The 20720-nt window shown below is 39.5% G+C and overlaps 1 protein-coding gene across 3 annotated transcripts in view; it reads right to left on the reverse strand.

Annotated features, from left to right (window-relative positions):
- Window positions 1-20720, reverse strand: part of col4a6 (collagen, type IV, alpha 6) — a 119132-nt gene that overhangs the window by 19817 nt on the left and 78595 nt on the right. For all 3 annotated transcript variants that reach the window (XM_051400417.1, XM_051400416.1, XM_051400415.1), the window contains exons 5-20: window positions 12548-12682; window positions 12224-12268; window positions 11944-12072; window positions 11754-11816; window positions 10832-10867; window positions 10526-10588; window positions 9935-9970; window positions 9753-9794; window positions 5736-5825; window positions 2679-2732; window positions 2461-2523; window positions 2261-2305; window positions 1811-1864; window positions 987-1056; window positions 760-867; window positions 426-575 (exon numbers count right to left, since the gene is read on the reverse strand). In XM_051400417.1, the coding sequence (XP_051256377.1) occupies window positions 426-575; window positions 760-867; window positions 987-1056; window positions 1811-1864; window positions 2261-2305; window positions 2461-2523; window positions 2679-2732; window positions 5736-5825; window positions 9753-9794; window positions 9935-9970; window positions 10526-10588; window positions 10832-10867; window positions 11754-11816; window positions 11944-12072; window positions 12224-12268; window positions 12548-12682 (1183 nt within the window). The remainder of the gene's footprint in view (window positions 1-425; window positions 576-759; window positions 868-986; window positions 1057-1810; window positions 1865-2260; window positions 2306-2460; window positions 2524-2678; window positions 2733-5735; window positions 5826-9752; window positions 9795-9934; window positions 9971-10525; window positions 10589-10831; window positions 10868-11753; window positions 11817-11943; window positions 12073-12223; window positions 12269-12547; window positions 12683-20720) is intronic.

The raw sequence follows: 20720 nt of genomic DNA on the forward strand, positions 1-20720 counted from the left end.
CTTGGAGAACAGTTAAATGAGTCAGCCATGATGTTTTAAAGTTTGTTTCTAGCGGTACTTTTAGCGATGTAGTAGTTTTTACAGCTTCTTTTATGCCAACCGTAGCTCTGTGTCAAGATGATAAAGATGCTGTATCCTCATCAAGAAGGTTCTAATTTTTACATCATTTTAATCGCAACAAAATTAATTATTTTAAGCTCCTTTCATTCAAAGGATCCAGCTTAAAGTGCTTTGTCAAAGTCAAATAATTAGCTGAATAAACAACAGTTAAGATTCGAAACGTTACTATTGGAAGCCTTTAATGACCCTTTAGACCTTCATGGATTTGAACTTTTCATCTCAAATAAGCCACTTCAACCCTCATCATTGCCACCTGTGAACGAAGATTCAAAGAGCTTTCATCAGTCGATTCTGTCTGAACCTACTAGAGGGGCCCTGAGGTCCAGGAGAGCCGGGGGGTCCGGGGAGCCCAGGTGAGCCGGGGAGTCCTTCGGAGCCATAGCCTGGTACGCCTGCGTTACCTTTCTCTCCCTTCGGGCCTGGGGTTCCAGGAAAACCTGGGGATCCGCCACGGCCTGCATATGCGTCAGGAGGACAGAGGAGATGATTTAGTAAATTGACATTTTACTGTAAAAATAAACCCAACAGTTTATCAGTTGCAGATTATTCATGATTACACTATATGTGCATTCCAAAACTACATTTATTGATTATTCAACCATTAAGTCTTTATACTGTTTAAGTGTCTGCAAATATTACCTGAACCATAAGCAATTCCTGGTGGGCCTGGTTGTCCTGGGAATCCTGGAGGTCCCTGGTCACCACGCGCACCAGGATATCCGCCAAGACCTGGGTCACCCGGTGCTCCTGTAGCCAATCAAAGAAGAGACAAGTCAACACAGGAAACTTGCACACAATGAAAGTTTACTTACAGTGGACCTGTGATTGATCCATTGAATTATTTGTATTTTGTGCGTTTGTTTCACCTTGAACAGCAGTGCCATAATTACTAATGTAAGCTGGAGGTCCTGGTGGTCCGGGGTCTCCCTGGTCTCCCTATTAGACACACACAACCAGGTCACGACAAAATTTCACATCACAGGAATGTCTTCGACTCGAATTGTGGTGTGAAAAAACGTATGTCAGGCTGAAAGAATTCAGGGGGATTTAATGCCTACTCTGATCAACCTAAGGGGATTGCTTTGATATGTTGAGCAACAACCGCATTCTCAAAAAAGTTAGGAGAGAAAACTGATACCATTCTCATTTGTAACTGTTATGATAAATGCTAGTGTCAGGAGCCAGTTAGTTTAACATTAGCTTAGTATACATTCTGGAAACAAAAATGTAAGAAACGCTGGCACCATCTGCTGGTAAAACAAGGGTATTGCAGCACAAATCCAGTATATATACATACAGTTAATTTTAAGCAGGGTTTGAATATGTAGTTGAGTTTGTTTTACAATGGAAAAGAGATTTTTGCTGACCCACAATGCAAGGCACAAATAAGCTTCTTCTTGAAAAAGTTAAAGTAATAATAAATGGTGGTAAAGCAGCTCCAGGAACACATTAGAAAACACATTGTCTCGTATAGTAACTAACAGCAAAAACAGCACACTATTCAGGTCAGTATATTAAATACTGTATGCCATTAGTATGTGGTATAGAATTGGGACATAGCAAAATACTCTTACTTTCAGCTAAGACGAAGACTCTTAGTGAAACAGGAGGTGTGTGCAAACACACACACACACACACACAACACACACACACACACACACACACACACACACACACACACTCATTTTACCTTGGGTCCAATGTATCCTGGTTGCCCGGGGAAACCTGGGTTGCCTGTATATCCCTGTGTCAGAAACAAATCTGGTTTGAATTTACTGTACAGATGACGGGGGTTTCAGAAAATACTGCACAAACAGCACAAGTGTTAATGCTATAACAGTACATACAGTAAAATGATAAAACAGGGCTGGATATAACGATAAATGCCAATTTCTAAGACTCTGAAAAGAGGAACATTTGACTTTTTATTGTGCATTTTACTGATAATTCATCAATATCTACTAACATTTTACTTGTAACAGAGTATTTTAGCAAGTAGCATAAGACCAGAACTATGTTTAATGGTTTGAATGGACACTTGTAAGCCAATCAGAAATTAGTATTTTCTGTGGCCATTTTACCATTTAGTGGCTCATAATATTGTCTTTTCAGTTCTTGAATATCAAAAAATAAAGCCTACCTGTTGTCCTGGAGAACCAGGAGGCCCGTTAAAACCAGGAGCACCCTGTTTAGTGGAATCAAACGCAATATTCACCACAAAGAAATGGAAATGGAAAAAACAATGCAAAACATTTCACCATGGAACCGAAAACAAACAAAATTTCTACTTCTTCTCCAATGTATGAAATAATAAAATAATAGTCAGTTGTTAGCTCTTACTCTTCCGCCGGGGTATCCAGGAATGCCTTTCTCTCCAGGTTCACCGCGATAGCCAAAAGGTCCCTGGAAAAGAGAGATAGGTAAGTGATTCTCTCCAGTAAAGTCACCTTGCATTTTTGCTACGATATTAGCATTTAACACATTACCAGTATGTCTAATCGCTTGTACAGAAATTACATAAATAATTGTTCTGGAAAGAAAAAAACCAACAAACTTACTGGTGGGCCAACGCTGCCAGGAAATCCTCTGATTCCCTTTGGGCCAGGTTCACCCTTTGAGAAAGACAGAGAGAGAACCAAGGTGAACTTGAGAACGGCACCATTTTGGAGTGTTTAGGAACAACCAGGGTTTCTGCAGGTTAAATTTAAGACTTTTTCAGACCTTTTTCAGACCATTATGAATACAATTTCAGATCTATTTTACATCCATACAGGCAAAAAAACCTACAAAGGATACGAAGGAAAATTGGTATTTGATCCACGTCGGTTCGATACAAAACAAATTTATCCCAAAACGCTTAAAACCAAGACTGAAAAATGCAATGTTAATTATTGCAATCCATAATTAATTTTAGACCAGTCAAAATCATATTTGAGACATTTTAAGGCCTAAAATTTAAATAAAACCTTTCAAGTCTTTTTAAGACCCAACAGACACCCTGAACAACAAAGTAAACTATGAGCAATGCAGTAAACAGATTGTATCTGGCTTTCTGGTTTTAAACTGTTCATACATTATCTCACACATTCTTTTTATGTAAACTTACCTTTGAAAGTCCATGCAAACAGTAAAATCAAAGGAAAGACAAAAACAACAAAAACTGTCCCGCTAACATAGGATTTAACTCTTTCAATCTGGCCTCAAGGGTGGTAGGAATAATATGTGGATCATGTCGATGTTGAAACAGATTAGACTGGCTGAGGTTCTTTTGAGATTGAAGTCTCCCATCCCAGCCACAGCACTGTTCAAGCCTCGAGAGGATGCACTGCATTGGGCTTAGATAGCTGAGGATTCCAGGGTGGATCACTAAAATTATTTTCATCTTGATGTTTAGCAACACTTAAGATAGAGAGCTACCACAAGGGGGTTTTCCACTCAGTATTCCACTTCAGGTGCAGCATCTCTCTTTGCTTGACATTCATAATTTGAGTGCTGAAAAAAGCATTCAATTATGCGATTAATTAAACTATTATGTCATCAAAAGGATCATTTGTTTTTAGTTACTTCCTGAATTAAAATGTTGTGGTTTACAGTAATAGATAATGCTCAAATCTTGGATGTCTGAGCGCCCTTAAAAGCAACAACAAAGACATACCTTGATAACAACAGCATTACCATGATGACAAAAAGTATTTCCTTTTCCTTTTCCTGCAAGTTAGTTTCACATCTAGTCAAGTTAAAGGTGGGTCAGTCCTTCTGGAGAGTTGATTCTTGAGTTGCATTCCCAAGTCAGTACCGAAGCTTTGGATTGGTGGCTCAAAGAAAATTGATAGTTGAGTCTAATTTGCATCACCACCTGTTATGTTGCGTGGCTTGCTGTTCCCATTTACCTCAACCAAAAACGTCTTTATTTGACGACTCTGGAATGAGACTCAATAAACAAATACCTTTTTCAAAATTGGCAGACCTGCCTTAGATTTCCATACTGTATTGAAATGAGATTAAACCATAAAATGGTTAAATAGCATTGGTATGTTTCCAAAGAAAGACAAACAAACAAGCCAAACCACAAGTAACTACCAATCCAAGAGAATCTTGCAAAGATGAGGTAAGAGGACACACGGCTGTATTTGGACACTCTCAGACATTATAACTATGTCCATCTTTGACTCAGTGTGGGTCATCCTGCTTGGAAATGTCCACTATGAGAAGAGTTGCATTTTCCAACAAACCTGCATTCCTTTGTCTCCTTTGGGAAAACCCATTAACTCCACAACGCCATTGACCATTGGCTGGCCGGGGTCACCGGGCAAGCCCACGTCGCCCTGGATGCCGTAATCAAGGAAGAGAGAGCTGTTTACACTGGCCATGAGGGGATAAGGCGGGAAAAAAGGAGGTGGAAAAACAACGGCAGAGTTCTGGGGCATTTACGGGGGACCGTTGAGGCCGAACTGTGGGTAAAGCCACTGAAGGGGATGTTGTGCACAGAAGGAGTAGAGGAGTGAGGAAATACTAGGGTGGTGATGAGAGGTTGGTCTTATTAGAAAAAGTTAATTGCTTTAGTTAAATTTGATAAGAGTCCAAGAATCTTTTGAGGCAGAAAGGATCTAACTGGTTGAGTTACACCTCAATGGAAGGAGTTTAAATTTCATGTACTACTGATGATGAAAGTCTTCATCTTGGTCCGTCAACGGGATATCTATCTGAATAAAGATTATCTGGATTTTGGGCCAATAAAATCTCAACAAAAACTCAAGTTACTTGGTGTTTACGAAGCTTTCGGACAGATCTTGCAGCCTGAATTCTGTACTGGACAACTTCATCCACTGAAGAAAGTCACAAAATGTGGTTGGAAGCTACAGAAACACCAAGTTATTTTACAGGTCAAGCATGGATTGTTAAACTTGCCAATTTTCTTTTCCTATTTCTTTTCCTGTACTCAGTTACTTGGTTAGGTTTAAGGTAAGAATATCAGGGTGATTCTTGTGTCTCAAGTTGCTAATCGGACTGTAAACAATGACCGGCACACAGAAGAGGAAGTCTTGGCCATCTGCTATCCTGATATCTCCTGGCTACACCTGAAGCATTGACTGTTCCAAGATTCATAATCTGCTAGATCATGATGTAATAGCCTTCATTCAAGATTTTACCTCCTTTTCCTATAATTGTGCATCACATATTCAGTATGTTTGTAAACCTTTGCAATAAGACTAGATTTAAAATGAACTTCAGTGGGGTGAAAAGTTTATTTCTGGTTTCAGAGGAGCTCTACTTGTAGTATTGTTTGACAATCTCCAAAGATTCTGGACTGATGCTCTGTTGGACCAACCTCTCCTCCGCCTCACTCCCAAATCTCCTCCTCCTTCGACTCCTCTCTTCTCTGTGACAGAACACATCCTCCCCTCCCTGGCTGTAAAGTTTGCTGCAATCACTGCTCCTCTTCCTCTTTCTACCAACAAACAGCCTGCTGCGTTACTGACCTTCTTCACCACTTTAGTGAAACCCCACCTTGTGTGTGTGTGTGTGTGTGTGTGTATGTGTGTGTGTGTGTGTGTGTGTGTGTGTGTTGTGGAGGAGCTACATCTTCTGCTCCTAGCCTTCCCTTGCTGTGTTACCTTATCTCCTTTGTAGATAGTGAGAGTTTGTTCGCTTCTTAGTGACCCGTCGCCGGGAGTACCACTGGGCCCGGGAAGACCCACGTCGCCCTGGAGTCCGAAATACATACAACACACGTTAGCCAATCAGGAGGGTGGAGGGAGGGGGCGGAGGAGAATCAGGAAGAAATAACGGGAGGTGAGAGGAAAAGAAGTAGATAGGAGAGAGCAGCAGAAGGTGAAGAAAACATGTATGAAAGGAAACAGAAAAATAAACAAAAAGTGTATAGAAAGATAGATAAATACACTACATGGCCAAAAGCGTGTGGACACCAGCCTCGTATGTGATTGCTGATCGTGTCGTTCCAAAATCGTGATCATTAATCAGCTGCTGCTACAACAGCCTCAGCTCTTCTGGTAAAGCTTTCCACAAGATTTCAGGAATCTGGCTGCAGGTCTCAGCTATTGCACAGTAACTCTCGCTTCCAGGTGACCAGGTCCTCTATGAAGTCTCAATTTCAAATGTTATTACTTTACAGTGGCTTCCCATCAAAATCAGAATCCAATTCAAGATTAGTTTGCATTGGACAGCTACTGCAGCAAGTCTGGGTTTCTTGTTTTATCCTTCCTCTAGGCTCAACATTAAAGGAAAGTGAAGTTGTGGCTCCTTAAAGGGGAACTCCACTCCAGCTCTTGTGGGGGAGTGCTATTGCATATTAGCTGCAGCTTTGTGTGGCTCCAGAGGGAGCTGCAAGGAATCTGACCAGTTACCTCAAGTGATGTCACTTGAGTCAGGGTCAGTTGGTGCTGAAGACTACAAAATATAAAAAATAAAAATAAAGTGGAATTAAGTCCATCGTAAAATTAGAGGATTTAATATCTATGGATACTAAGGAAATACCCCAAAAGTACTCAAAACTCACCTGCTTACAATGGCCTTTGTGTACTTCTTATTTATTTTAACTCTTCTTATTATTTATTTTATATCTGTCATCTGATTTTTAATTGTGGAGCAGTTTGCGACATCTGCTCATGAAAACTGCTGCATAAATAAAACTACCTGCTTCCAAATAAAACACTGAAGGCCTCCGAGGAAAAGCGAACAAAAGCATGTCTGTCCACATACTTTTGGCTATATAGTGTGCAGAGATAGACTGAACAAACAACCTGTTGTTCCCATAGAAGAAGTGATCCAGGAGAAAAAAACAAAAAAAAAAAAGAGAGAAGAGAAAAATGAATGCAGAGAGAGAGAGGAAGAGAGAACACAAGACAAAGAGAGAAAAGATGAAGAGAGAGCTGAGGGATACTTTATCTTGAATTTCTTGTTGATCAATTTTTAAGAAATTTCGAGCGCCCATTTTTCCCCGCAGCTCAAAGGGAAACACAAATGCATCCTACAGGAATGTATCTCAACAGGCTCAGCAGTAAATCCAGCTGTTTCCACATTCAGTTCAACCCTGAATCCTTCCGAGTTCAGTGTTTGAGAGTTTGATGAGCGTAAACATGCATGCAGTGTGTGAGGAAGATGACTGTTAGTACTCTTGTATGACTGTTCAAAATGAGATGGGTGGGTGGGTGGATGGATGGGGGATGAGGAGTCAAAAGAGCAGGCAAATGAACTACAAATCCCAGAGTTCACCACCGAGAAGCCCAAAAACGTGATTAAAAAAGGGGAGGTGCAGTGCAACGTGGGAAGGAGGAGCAAGTGATTCCAGCACCCAGTTACAGTCCACAGATCGTCCTCCAGAGTGACAGCTCAGAAATTTAAAAATTAAAATTTCCTTTTTTAAATTATAATTAGTGTAATTTTCTTGATTTAAGAAGGATTCTAAAATTGAAAGCTGCACAGCTCAAGATTTGATTAATGTTTCTTAAGCATTTGATCTTTTTTTCCCAATTTGGGAGAAAAATCAAGTCAAATCTCTGACCTGTCATCCAACATCGAGGGAAACAAGTGTGCGATGCCACTGGTCAACTCACAAACAATACTTGAAATCGTTTTTTGAACTAGAAGTACACTTTTTTTTTTATCACTCTTTTAAGAATTTGAATATGATTCGAAATGAAACACACAATCCAGATCTGACAGAAAACATCTCAGTGAGTTTGTGACTTGTCTCAGTGGCAGCACAGATCATTTGAAAGAACAAACCAGACTGAATCAAGTAGAGGTTCATGTGATCTTTTTATCAAACAGGAAACGGATGCAACAAACAGTTCAGTAGTTGTGTCAATCTGGGGATGGAGAGAGGGAGGAGGAGGAGGAGGAGGAGGAGGAGGAGGAGGGAGGGATGCAGGGACGGGTGGGGTTAAGGAGGGATGGATGGATGGAGGGTAAATTGCGTTGGACGGAAGAAGTACAGATTGTCAAACCACCACCAGTCAGATTTTTAACATGCGAGGTATTATGTCCAACCAATTCATTTTACAAACATGCATACACACATCAGTGCATACACACTCACACACACACACACACACACACACACACACACACACACACACACCTAGGATCCAGCTAGAGCACTCTAAGCCTGCTGCTTAACCTGATGCGCTAATCTGTCGCTGATATTTATGGGAATAAAGTGAGAGAAAGTGTAAAAAACACAAAAAAAAAACCTCTGTATCCTTTGATCACAGAAAATATTCTTTGGGAAACTTTTAGGATGAAACGTCTTGATTTAGTGAGGCATGAAGGTTTAAAAGGCCTGCTGGTTTTAACCTCACTGGGTCGATACAGGTCCAGTTTATTGTAATCAATCTGATTTTATTATTTTTCCTGATAAAGAACCTGTCAATGTTTTAAACCAACAAAAAGTTTCTGAAGAATATTTTTTTACTGCAACCTGTTTTAAGTGAAACTGATTAGGCATTGTCTTAAAAGACTGTGCTGTGTCTGGGACATGTTAGCCAAATGTAGCTTAGCACAAAGACTGCAAGTAGGGAAAAGCAGCTTGATTGCTAACTAGCTAAACAAATTGCCAAAAATATATTCAACAACTGGCTGCAAATTACTTTTTCAATATTTTTTCCGTGCAGTGAGATGTAATTTAGACAGCAATGTATGTTAATTTTGTCAAACAGATATTGAATATCTGGAACATCTACATCTACACCTGTAACATTAATACACTTTTTTTGGGCCAGAATGCATGGGTGGTTCATTTTTTAATAACATAATGTTAAGTTTTGTGTTTTTATGCAAAACAAAGATGTTGAATTTGTTGAACTTTTATAAAATAATATTTTAACTGTAGATAAATTTTATATTTACAAGTGTAGATTTTTGTGGCTCCAAGCTCTGTGACTTGAAAATCTTCTCTAATATCCTTAAGACTTGCAAATTACTTTATAATTTATATAATTAAATAATTATATGCTGATTAAACCCCATTTAAGTTGATTTAATTGACCTACATTTTAGATCCTTTTTTTTCTTTTATGCTCACGTATGCTGCTTGGATGCATTGTTATGTATGCTTAAAAACAATTGACGATGCCTGTTTATTATTTGAAGAAGTTTAATTAAAAAAATCTGTATTGTTTCCCACAGCCGGTTTTAGTGCTAAGTTAGGCTAATGCATCCCAAATGCACACCTGGAGAGACAGACATCAAACTGATATTGATCATCAGACTTATTTCAGCCAAGATGATAAACTATTCTTATATTGGACTTCCTCTCGGGTTTGTTTTCATACATCTATTGTCGTGGATTTTACACTTTCTCTGGTCTCTGAATACATCTCAAACTAGCACCTGAGATGACATCCTGGAGATAAAGTATCCTCAATCTCACTCACATTTGATTCGAAACATATTTGTTTCATGTTTTATTACGTCTGTATGTGTGTGTCATTTCTCAGGTGGGAATTAACACCAAAACAGACAATGAAATACTAGCTGATTCTTCTCCTGTTTATCGTGTAGGTGATGGAAGATTTGTACTAATTTCCAGCATCAACAGGCCGTTATGTGTGTGTGACTTAATCTCTAAAGACAAATGAGTACATACAAGCTCGTCAGTTAACAAATCGTACCTTGTCTCCTCTCTCTCCTTGATATCCGTCACTACGGCTCCCCTGAAAACAACAAGGGTTAACAAAAACTTGACAAGAACAAAAGCTTTAAACTGTAAAACTGAGGCAAAACTTCTGTACAACCACGCTTACTGCCTTATAAAAGAATATAATGCATTACTGTACTCTATTATTTTACTTACCATTGGCCCTGGGGGGCCGGGAGGACCAGGCGGGCCCTAAAGACAAACGACAGAATCAGACTCAATTTCACAGATAAAGTAAGAAACAAAATCGGAAGTAATTTTCAAAAATTGTGTCTGTAATGACTTTTACTGTAATAAAAACATACAAAATCATCAAAAAACATTAATTCTGCACATGTAATAAAATTCTTATACATATTCATTTATTCACTGGCAAGTCTAACTTCAGTATCACAGTACTACTTTATACTAGAATAGAAATGAATTAATGTAGTACTATTTAATTGCTTTTAAATATTAGCTGTAACTTTCTTACCCAAAAGGTATAAGCTAAACTCCTTAGAAGTTAATTAACGCTAGCTGATGTAATAATTAATTACTTTTTGGTATAATAAACTGCTTTTCTGGCATCTTCAGCTCCTTTACTGCATAACGTTTTCTCACCGCTTGAGCCGGTTGTGAAGTAATCTTGTTTTTTCATAACGATCAATTACACAACAATCTGAACCTCTGAGCATTAGAAATATGTAAGTGGATAGGATGTTAAGACACAGGGAGAAAGTGGAAAAGATACATTGGTTTACATACAGGGTATCCTTCAGGGCCGCTTGGACCAGTAAAACCAGGTGGACCATCAGGACCTCTGATACCCTGCAGAGAAAAACATTTAAATCTTATTATTTTACACAGCTGATGACAAGTGTGTAGCTAACATTTAGTGAAAAATGCATGCAGTTCATTCTCTTCTTTTTCTGTTTTCCTGTTATTTTTTACATTTACAAATTCAATATATTTTGCATTACAGCATTTTATAGTGCTCAAGTGTGTCATTTTGTATTAAAGATAATTTATCACAGTGTTGTTGCATGTAAGCAGAAAAAGTGGAAATCTTACAGGTTGACCGTTCTGTCCTGGTAAACCTGGTAAACTCTAAATGAGGAAAAAGAAAAAGGGATTAATTAACCATTAATCATTTAATAATTATCAGAATACAGACAATAAAGTTGTTTTGGAATCAGGAGAATATCTTAATCCTGTTTGTACACAGATGAGATTCATGCAAAGTTTCATGGGAGTCAGACTCATGACCAAAACTACTGCAATTAAATTTTACTGTATTATTACTATAGAACCACCTAGAAACACACTTTGCAGGTCAGCTCGGAGCTGATATGTGCCTGTTTGTATCATAGCAGTGAGTTATGATGTTTCTTTAAAATATGACAAATGATAGAAAAATAATATTAAATATAAATCTGTTTTTTTTTTTTTTGTATTTTAATTTTGTTTTTAAATGTTACACTATAGCAGGAGTGCCAAGAAGGTCAGACCAGTAAAACCGGTGCATTATAGCCTATAAATAACAACTATTCTAAATGGTAACCTTTTTTTTAGTTCAAAGGGTACATTAAGAAAATGTTCACAGTTAGCTTCCATTGACAAAACAGCCTGAGATGTTTCAAGAAAAATAAGTGCAATATGTCTCCGTTTTCGCCACAGTGAGTCGGTCCATAAGCATTACAATGTACAGATCACTGTGGATCTACAAAAGGCACAAATTAGTGAAATCCACACCAAATCTAGCCCTTTTCCACCAAATTTAATTAAACATTTCAACACGTTTTTGAGAAATCCAAACAAAGAGACAAACTACTGGACAAAACACATTTTCTTAATATCAAATGGAAAGCTGTTTTTGTCTTTCAAAGGCCGAGAGGAGATTAAAGATCGGTTCACACTTTAATAAAGACAATATATAGAAATCCATTATCTTGTGTGTGTGTGAGTTAATCTGAATATGTGTGTGAGATTTTACCGTGAAGCCTGCATCCGAGATGAATCGAGGTTCTCCTTTCTGACCCTTTGGCCCGGTAGGCCCCTGTTGGAGGAAAGGACGCCATCAGTATCCCTCTATCACATGCAGTGACATATTCTATAAATAATGAGACTGAAACATCCAAAATACAATGGAGACTAATAAAAAAGGAATTGATGTTCGTCCTCACAGAAAATCCAGGAGCTCCAGGTTGTCCTGGAGTGAGTGGTCCGTAGCCAGGCGGTCCAGGATCTCCTCTGGTCCCGTTACAGCCGTCCAGTCCTGATGGTCCTCTGCCACCCTCAAGACCAGGGTGACCCTACAGAGAGAAGGAGAGGAGGGATTGTGTTTTTATTACAATGTGAGGGTTTGTTGTCACATGACAATAGTGAACAATAGTGCTGAAAAAGAGTTTTACTGTACAAACATGAATACATATATGTGTGTATTTGTCTTTCTGGTGTACTTACAGGTACTCCATCATTTCCTTGGAACCCTGGAACTCCCATAGGCCCCTGGATAAGTAAATAATCAATAGTGTTCATATATAATCAGTTTCAATAGCAAGACCTGGTGGTGAAAACATGTTACTGCTTGGTTGATGCGCACAGATTCAGTTGTTTGGATGAAAGTTTGTACATTTATCTTATCATGAAATACAATTAATTCAATATTTCAAGTTAAATAATTCATGTATTTGGTAAAGAATAATTTAAAAACAGGTTATTGGTTAAATGTCAAATATTTAATTGTAAAAACAACAAATTAACCATTTTAAGATCTATAACACCCACTTTGTCTCCTTTTTGACCAGATGGTCCTTTCAGTCCAATGTGGCCCTTCTCTCCTTTAGGCCCTACAGGCCCTACGGGCCCACGTGGCCCTTCTGATCCACTCTGACCAACTTCCCCGAGAGGCCCAGGACGACCCTGAGAGAAAAGAGAAGAGACATGGTCACTTTTCAAGCCAAGAAGGAAGAAAAAACAGCAGATATCCACAATGAAGCTCCTTTTTTTCCTTTTTTATTAGTATTAAGTCAAATTAGGCCTCACTGCAGAGGCTATGAAACAACAACATTTCCCAAAAAAACATTTTATTAAACACAAAGTGACATTTTTTCTGACTTCCAAGGATTTAAACAAGTCTCTTAAGGGAGTTGTACAAATCAAATCAAATCAATCAATGGACAAGAGGAGGGTAACCCTAAAATAACAACCTAAAAGATACAATTGTGCATGGTGTTGTCAGTCTTATTCTCCAGAATAACTGAGTCCGCCATGAACCTCCTGTGAACAGTCCATAACTGCATGCTGCTATATCAAAATTATGGTAATTTGGGGATATAATATCTTAATCGGGTGCTGAAAATAGTCCCCAACAGACACACTATTTCTCCTATTTGAGTGATGTTTTCACAGAGGCACAGAGACCAGCTATTTTAGGGAATTACTGAGCCCATTTTAAAATGAAACTACAATATTTGTGACCCATCAGCCTTACCCTCTAACTTATATTTCCTGTCATAAAAATTACAGTTTGTAGTTAGGGCCACGTGCATCCACATCTAACGCACCTCTGATCTTTTGAAAGCTACACTATGGAGTTGAATGCATCATTATTGTGACTTATGTCTGCATCCTTACTGTGACTTACCTCTGATTTAAAAACTCAGTGAAGATGTGATAATCCTAAGTAAGTGACCTGCATACAACGCCCAGTGTAAGCCTCTTGTATGACCCATTATCAGCTTTATCTGATGTAGTCTGAGTAAACAGTGTCTTCATTTCCACATCATTCTTTCCTTCCTTTCATCAACATCATTACACACCATCATCTACCTGATGAGGGAGTGTTTCGAGCTGGGGGAAACACTTGCAAACAAATTCCTGGGGAAGCCATTTTGTCTTTGTGTTATGGATTTGATGGGTGTGTTTACATGAGATGGGAACAAGTCAGGGCAGAAAAACCCAGCTGTGGGGGGGGGGTTTTTCTCATGGAGGGATTTTAACACGTGAGTGTGCCTCACAATCCCGAATCTCAGAGGGATGGTGAAGTGCTTTATGTGGGCATGCAGCGGCATGTGGGCTTAGACGGTGGTCTGGGAGAAAAAGTGCTACTGTGGGCCTGAAAATCAAAGAAAAGAAGGCTGATTTTTTACTTTACTTATGATAATGTTTTAAAGGATACAACTTTTGGGGGGTTTGTCAAGAAAAAAGGTATAGTGTACAGCATTTATCTTGATATGAAAGCTGCAGATGACATGCTGCACTACCAATTTCAACCACATGATGGCAGTAGAAAAACAAAAACATTAGCAGGTGCTGATCAAGAGCTGGTGAAAAGAACAAGCCAAAGGAATCCCTCTCTTAAGAGGCAGAGTTTGTTAAGACAAAAACACACATTCACACTACAGCTTCAACTAGTGACAACCTGCCATTAGCTTATATTTTAAGCAGTATAACAGGGAAGGCAGAGAGGAGACAGATGGAGGGAGGAGAGGGAGGAGAGGGAGGAGAGACGGACAGATGTGCTCGGGTCAAAGGAAAGTCAGAGGATTTTCAGAGCGAAAAAAACGACTCAGACAGGCTGAAATTTGGTGTATTTTTGTTTTAACACAGTCAGTTAGATTAAAAAGATCCTCTATTAACATGCAAACAGGGGTTTTCTTTTACTGTTGTGTAAATGTAGGCTATATTTCTTATCAAAAATTTGAATCTGAGCAATTTTGTTTCAATTCATTCACGAAGACGTCACACAATAATGTTAACTGGGGAAGTAAACCAGTGCTGCAGATGTACATTTAACACTTGTGAGACATTTATAGCTACATTTATTGAGCTCAGATGCATGTATATACTTGCATGCATGCACGTGTGTGACTGCATATTCCAGAGGATGTTTCTTACGACCACATTCTTATCTTAAATTATTATCTACCCTAAAAGCATGTTTAGCTTTGCCCTTAATTTAACCTAATTTAGCTCCGCACTGACATCACAAAAGTACAGTATATGCACATGCACAGAGATTGCACACCATTCATTACACACAAGGTAAAGGTTCACACACCCCTATATTATACACACACACAAACGCGCGCGATACAAAAAGAAAGGTACTTTTCTACTCCACACCTGGTCCTATTCATATATAACTGCTCTGCCTGCAGACACAAACCCATTTAACTAGTGTAACAACAAATCTAACATCAGGGGACATCATGGAAAAGGTCAAATACCAGTTACAAACAATCTTTAGCATTTCTTTTAGCCTGCAGGGAGTACCAGACAAGTACTAGTTTATAGCATCCGGACCATTTAGATAAAGACTGACAATCACACAAAAGTCCCTCTTGTGACTGTCCAAACTTTATGTTTTGTTCTGTATGTAGGCATGCCACACTTTGGTAGTATTTTGGCTATCTAGCTGCCGGTTAGCTTAGCTTAGCTTAGCTGTAAAACTCCAACGAGTCCTTTTTATGCTCTTTAGGTTAAACAAATTAGATAGAATGTGTTAATTACTGAGCTTCAGAGGTGCCAATAGGTGGATTTTGTTACGTTAAAGGCCAGACTACTTTCTTCCCTCATTTCAAGTCTTTATGCTAAGCTAAGCTAACTGTCCGCTGGCTGTAAAACTACATATTTATTGGACAAACACATGAGTGGTATCAATCTTCTCGGCATCTAACTCTCGGCAAGAAAGCGGATACGTATATTTCGCAAAATTTTGAACTACTCATTTAGTGTTTATGAAAATTAACTTTTGGGGCTCCTATTTTGAAAATGAATGAATACATTGAGAAAGTAATAACTAACCTTTTAGATGAATGTACAGACTGCAAAGCTTCATTTTAGAATACATAAACTTGACATGAAGTTACTCCAGTGATGTCACTGAGACCTACAGGTAGTTCCTGTTCCTTTACTGCACTTGGCTTTTAAAGTGACAATGATCGTGGATTAGCCTTGACCACACTGTGTGTCTAGTTAAGGTTGCAGCTCTGCTTCCAGCCCACGTGGCCTCGGGGCACGCAGGTTACAGTAATGACAGGGCTGTGGCAGGTAAAGGCAGCCTGTCGGAGCTGTCTGGCTCGCACTCACATCTGGTTTCACAAAATATGCCGGGGTCCCACTTTCTCTCACGCCTCGCTCTCCCATCCGTCCCTATCACGCTTTCTTTTCAGCCCTCGTCACCTTGAGTTTCATCTTCTTTTTTTCACCAATTATTTAATCTTGTTTCTTTATCGGACTTGTTGCTCTGTCATTTCTGCTTCCCCCTCCCTTCTATACGCCTGTAAGGGGTTGCAGGAGGCCTATAAGTGCAACCCTCTCAGGTCTATCTGTGTTCACGCGACAGCTCTAGAAAAAAAAACATACTTTGGAGGGTTTTAGGGTCACCTCATCAAAAGGCTTTCGATGTCTTTGTAGTATCTATTTTTCAGGTCACAGGAGTCACTTTCAAAGACTTGGATGGGTACTCTGTCTGCTATTATGTAAAAGGTGAGAGGTGAAGTGTGAGTTAAGGTGAAAAGACGGTTAGGTCCAAGTGTCCAGCAGGCACTGAACAATGCTTTTGTTGTTTTTACCACGCCCTAATCAACCATGGATGCATGAACATAGAGAGACTTTTCCTATTTGTGAAAACCTAAGAAATGTAAGAAACGACCAGTAAAATGTACTCTTCAGAGAGTCTCTTTCATGGTCAGCTGGAAGCGAGTGTCTTTGAGTGTTTGAAGGAGGAAGTGAGGTGAGTTTCTTAAAGGTTTAAACCATCTATCTCTGTTGATTTCCTAACATGGCATGGAATTAAAAAATGCAGTCTGCGGAGGAGAAGATCACAGAGGAAGAGCAGGGAGTGGAGATAAAAGTGAAGGGATGAAAGGGAACAAATAGGGGGGGAGGGGGGGACACAGAAAACCAATAAAGACAAAAATAGAAGGCTATTAAATCACATCAGATTTTGCTGGACCATGAGGCTGCTCTGAAAATGTCCACTAGGTGGCGATCTACCATTTCACACAGGTCACAACCTCCAGTGACCTCTGTATATAGAAACTCTGCATCCCAGCAAGCTGACTGATTAATAAAGCAAGTCTTTTATTGCAAGAAAGCTTTTTAATTGGGATCTACCCTTGTGATTTTCCACAGGTGCATGATGTTCTCACAAATACTTTTGCAAAATCTATGCTAATCCTCTAGGCTGCATTAATATCTTTTCGGCCACTAGGAGGCAGAATAACTCCACACAAGCTTACAGATATACGTCCCTGACATAATATCATCCTGTAAAATTATTATAGTGTGTTAGCAAACTGTTGAACTACAGAACTAGAACATCGGTGTGGATGTTTCATGTATAGACGTACAAAAAAGCGTCTTGGATCCATCCAAACTTCTCCTATGGTACTGATCGGATCGACTTCATACTTAGTCAGCGCAGTCTAAAGATCACAATTACAAGTTTATGCAGGGCCTATTCATCAATGCTTGCAGTCTTGATTTGGAGTAGTTTTTCTGGCCACCTACTGAAGGCAAGTCGAATAGTTTGGTTTCCACCAACTCAACAAGAAAATGTCTGGTTCTAAAGAAGCTACAAATTCCACTTCAGCTAGTCACTAAATGTGCCCTGCTCGCTTTTTGGTGCTATGAAGATAGTGTACAGTGTGTCCCTAAATAATTAATTTTGCTCCAACTTGGATATTGTAATGGCTATAATTTTTCCTGTACAAATACAGTTTTTTGTAGTCCACATCAGTTCACATCTGGTTGGCACACATTATACAAATATTGTACTTTGCTTTTTATACACATACAGACAAACTTTATCAGAGATCAGTCTATCTCCATGCCAGCGTCTCCCTGAGTCCCGACACCCTTGCCAGTTGGCATCCCTGTCTGTTTTCATGCCAGCCCGACGGGTCTCCGCCCGGCTCTTCCAGACCTTCCATCCCCATCACCTTCCAGCAGACTGGTCAGTTTGTAGGCCCAAATCCCCTCCAGTACAAAGGGCACAATGGAGCCTATTCTGGGCAGATAAGCTCTCTGGACTTACTGCTCCCATCGGGCCTACCTCACTTCCTGATAGAGGAGAGTGCTTGGACAGACAGATTCTAGCCGCCACGCATGTGAAACCCGGTGTGTGTGTGTGTCCCGTCCATGAACGCACGCGCATACAAACACGAACACAAACCCTCGGGCCCTCTGAGGATTTATCGGGACGCATTGTTTTGAGCACCGAGTGTGCTAGGGGGAAGATTTTAGCTGTCACACCGCATGCTCACTGGGGGACTTTGATGGGAGCAACGGGGAGGAGGGGGTTGGCAAATGTTGGGTCTTTGGGTGCAAGTTTAATCAGCGGGGCAGTCTGATAACCCAATTACAGTTTGAGCCACATGCAAACACACACATGACTCGGCAGAACCTCAAACGCCCTCGGCACAAACGCGGAGCGGTGGCTACAAAATGCGGTCAAAGAACGCGACTTTTGATGCTGTTAGAGATGAAACAAGTGAAAACACTAACTAAAAAGTCAGCGGCTCCCACACCCATCTACACACAGACGAAAGAGGGAAATCCTCTGGGAATGTTTAGGTTGTGTTGTCTTTTTTTTCTCCTATCCCCTCCAGTGATCAGGCCGCGAACCCAAACACCTTTGTTTATCTCAGACATGTTTGTCCTGCAGGGTGAGTGATGATACATCAACCAAAGATGTGGGCAGCCAGAGAGAGAGACAGTTAACCTCAACATACGGGCATCTAAGATCAGATTTCTCAGATACTTGGATAGCATCATTTTTTTCAAGTTCTCTTTGCAAATAAAAGTCACATAGACGCAAACATTTCTTGTTTACTGGACAGTGTTTTAGTCATTCCGCGATATTCTGCAAGATTTGGGAAAAATCTAACATAAATCTGTCTTCTCTGATGCTCACTTCAGTTACTAAACAGCGGAATATGGGCATTGTTTGTTCATTTGTAAGATGGTTCATGTTTTATATTGTTATGCTAGATTTTGTCTCCGTATTCCCATCAAACCTTGTGCTTTACCTTTTCTTATTTCTTGATTAACTGGAGGACTATTGAAATTTCACCCCTCACCCACCAGAGTTGACCTGTCCACAGAATATCAAAAACAACAACCTTCCCAGATGTTGAATAAAATTGCTTGAAACATACAAACTATTACTCTCCATTTCCTGGGTGGCTCAGTGTTTAGAGGAAGGCACTGACCTTGTTCAGGGCTTATTGACATCACACCAGTCTATCAAGTAAATAGTGTTTGTTACTTCGAGTTAATGAAAACAGATGGAAGGAAGGAAATGTGATATAAGCACTTTATGACTTTGGATTTTTGGTTCTAATTCAGGTTTATGAGGAATTCCTTTGAATCAACATAAACATATGGATGACGTTATTTTTGGTCTATGCAAGCCAGTCTAAGCAATAAAACCATTTATGTGCTGTTTGTTTAAAAGAAATAAGGTGAATCCGATTGAAAACCTGGAAACTGTCACAATTCTTTTTTTTTCTTTTAAAGGAGTGAAAACATCTGTTTTGCTTTTTAATAACAAAACTGTGATTGAAAACATTCCCATTTCATCAAAGTTTTAATATTTGCTCAATGTTTGGGAGCTCATGGGAAATAAATTGTCTGGTGAAACAGGGAATGATGCTTTTTCAGTTGGTTTAAAATGAGTACTCAACATTAAAGCTGGAGTGTAAGACACACTGTGGCTGAACCATTTTACAATGTGTCACTGGAGTTATCAATAATCAATTCATCCTTTTAAAGCAAAAAAGACAAACGTTCACTGGTTTCAGCTTCTCAAATGTGAGGTCTGATTGTCTCATATGGTAAAATTAATTTCAGGTTAAAGGACCATTCCTATGAGACAATTAAAAACTAAAATTTAACAGATTTTGACCGTATTCATTTAAAGATTTGATTGTTAAATAAGAGAATAAGAGATCTGTTTACTTACTACATTCCCCAATACACAGAAAAAGGTACTGGGCAACATTCCTACCAGAGCTGCTGGGAAACGCAGTGCCGAAACACTGCAGCAATAACACCAAAATCAAATCAGCCCGACTATATATATATATATATAAACTTATTTCTTCTTATCAGAGAGACAATCACTACACTGACATGTTGGGTCTCCCAGCAGCCTTTGCTTTCCTCCACACACTGATTCCCACCCCTCCTCTGACTCATCTGTTTGTGGTGATGGCCGCCGTTAAACAAACAACCTGTTCTCTCTTTTCATCCAGGTGCTTTCCCCTCCAATAAAAACCCCATTAGCGGTCAGCGGGCCTCGCTGTCCCACGGTGATGATGTCATAAAGTTGCAGTGTTTTCTCAGCTGTCGGTCGGGAAGTGAGCGACAGTACGAGGAGGAAGCTCAGGGGGCTAAAGACAGCTATAATACATCTTGGTTTGTTGTTTTTTAATTTGACTTTTTGCTTTTTGTATGCAAGAACATTATGAGCCTGTTTTTCTCCAAAAAAAGAACCAAAATGTTCCACAAAAAGGTGCTCGGGATGAGCTGGAAAGCCATAAATACAATGTTTACTACACAGTCAACAGTCAACTTGAACTAAATGCTGTAATTGGGCCTGAAACGAAAAATTAGCCTGAGGTGACGCCATCCTCTGAGCGCAAACAACAGATGTAATTGGCACGTATGGCTCATTTAAACCTTTAAGACCTTTAAAAACCAATGTACGGATGTGACTGTTGAGGTAATGCAGATTAAGATGGTAACGGCCTAATAATCAATTCCTGCGCCCTATTATGAGTTGTTTAGCTCTCGGGGCGGGGGAGATACATGGATGAAGAACAGAGACAATATTCATTTCATTTTAGCTGTAAAAATGTTTCTTGGGTATGCTGCAACATCTCCACAGACTAAAGTTACAGATAAAATATAAAGAAATGGAAATTTTTTAAGCTATGACCATCAACCT

This window comes from Dicentrarchus labrax, unplaced genomic scaffold (genome assembly GCF_905237075.1).
Source record: "Dicentrarchus labrax unplaced genomic scaffold, dlabrax2021, whole genome shotgun sequence".
NCBI classification, from domain to species: Eukaryota; Metazoa; Chordata; class Actinopteri; family Moronidae; genus Dicentrarchus; species Dicentrarchus labrax.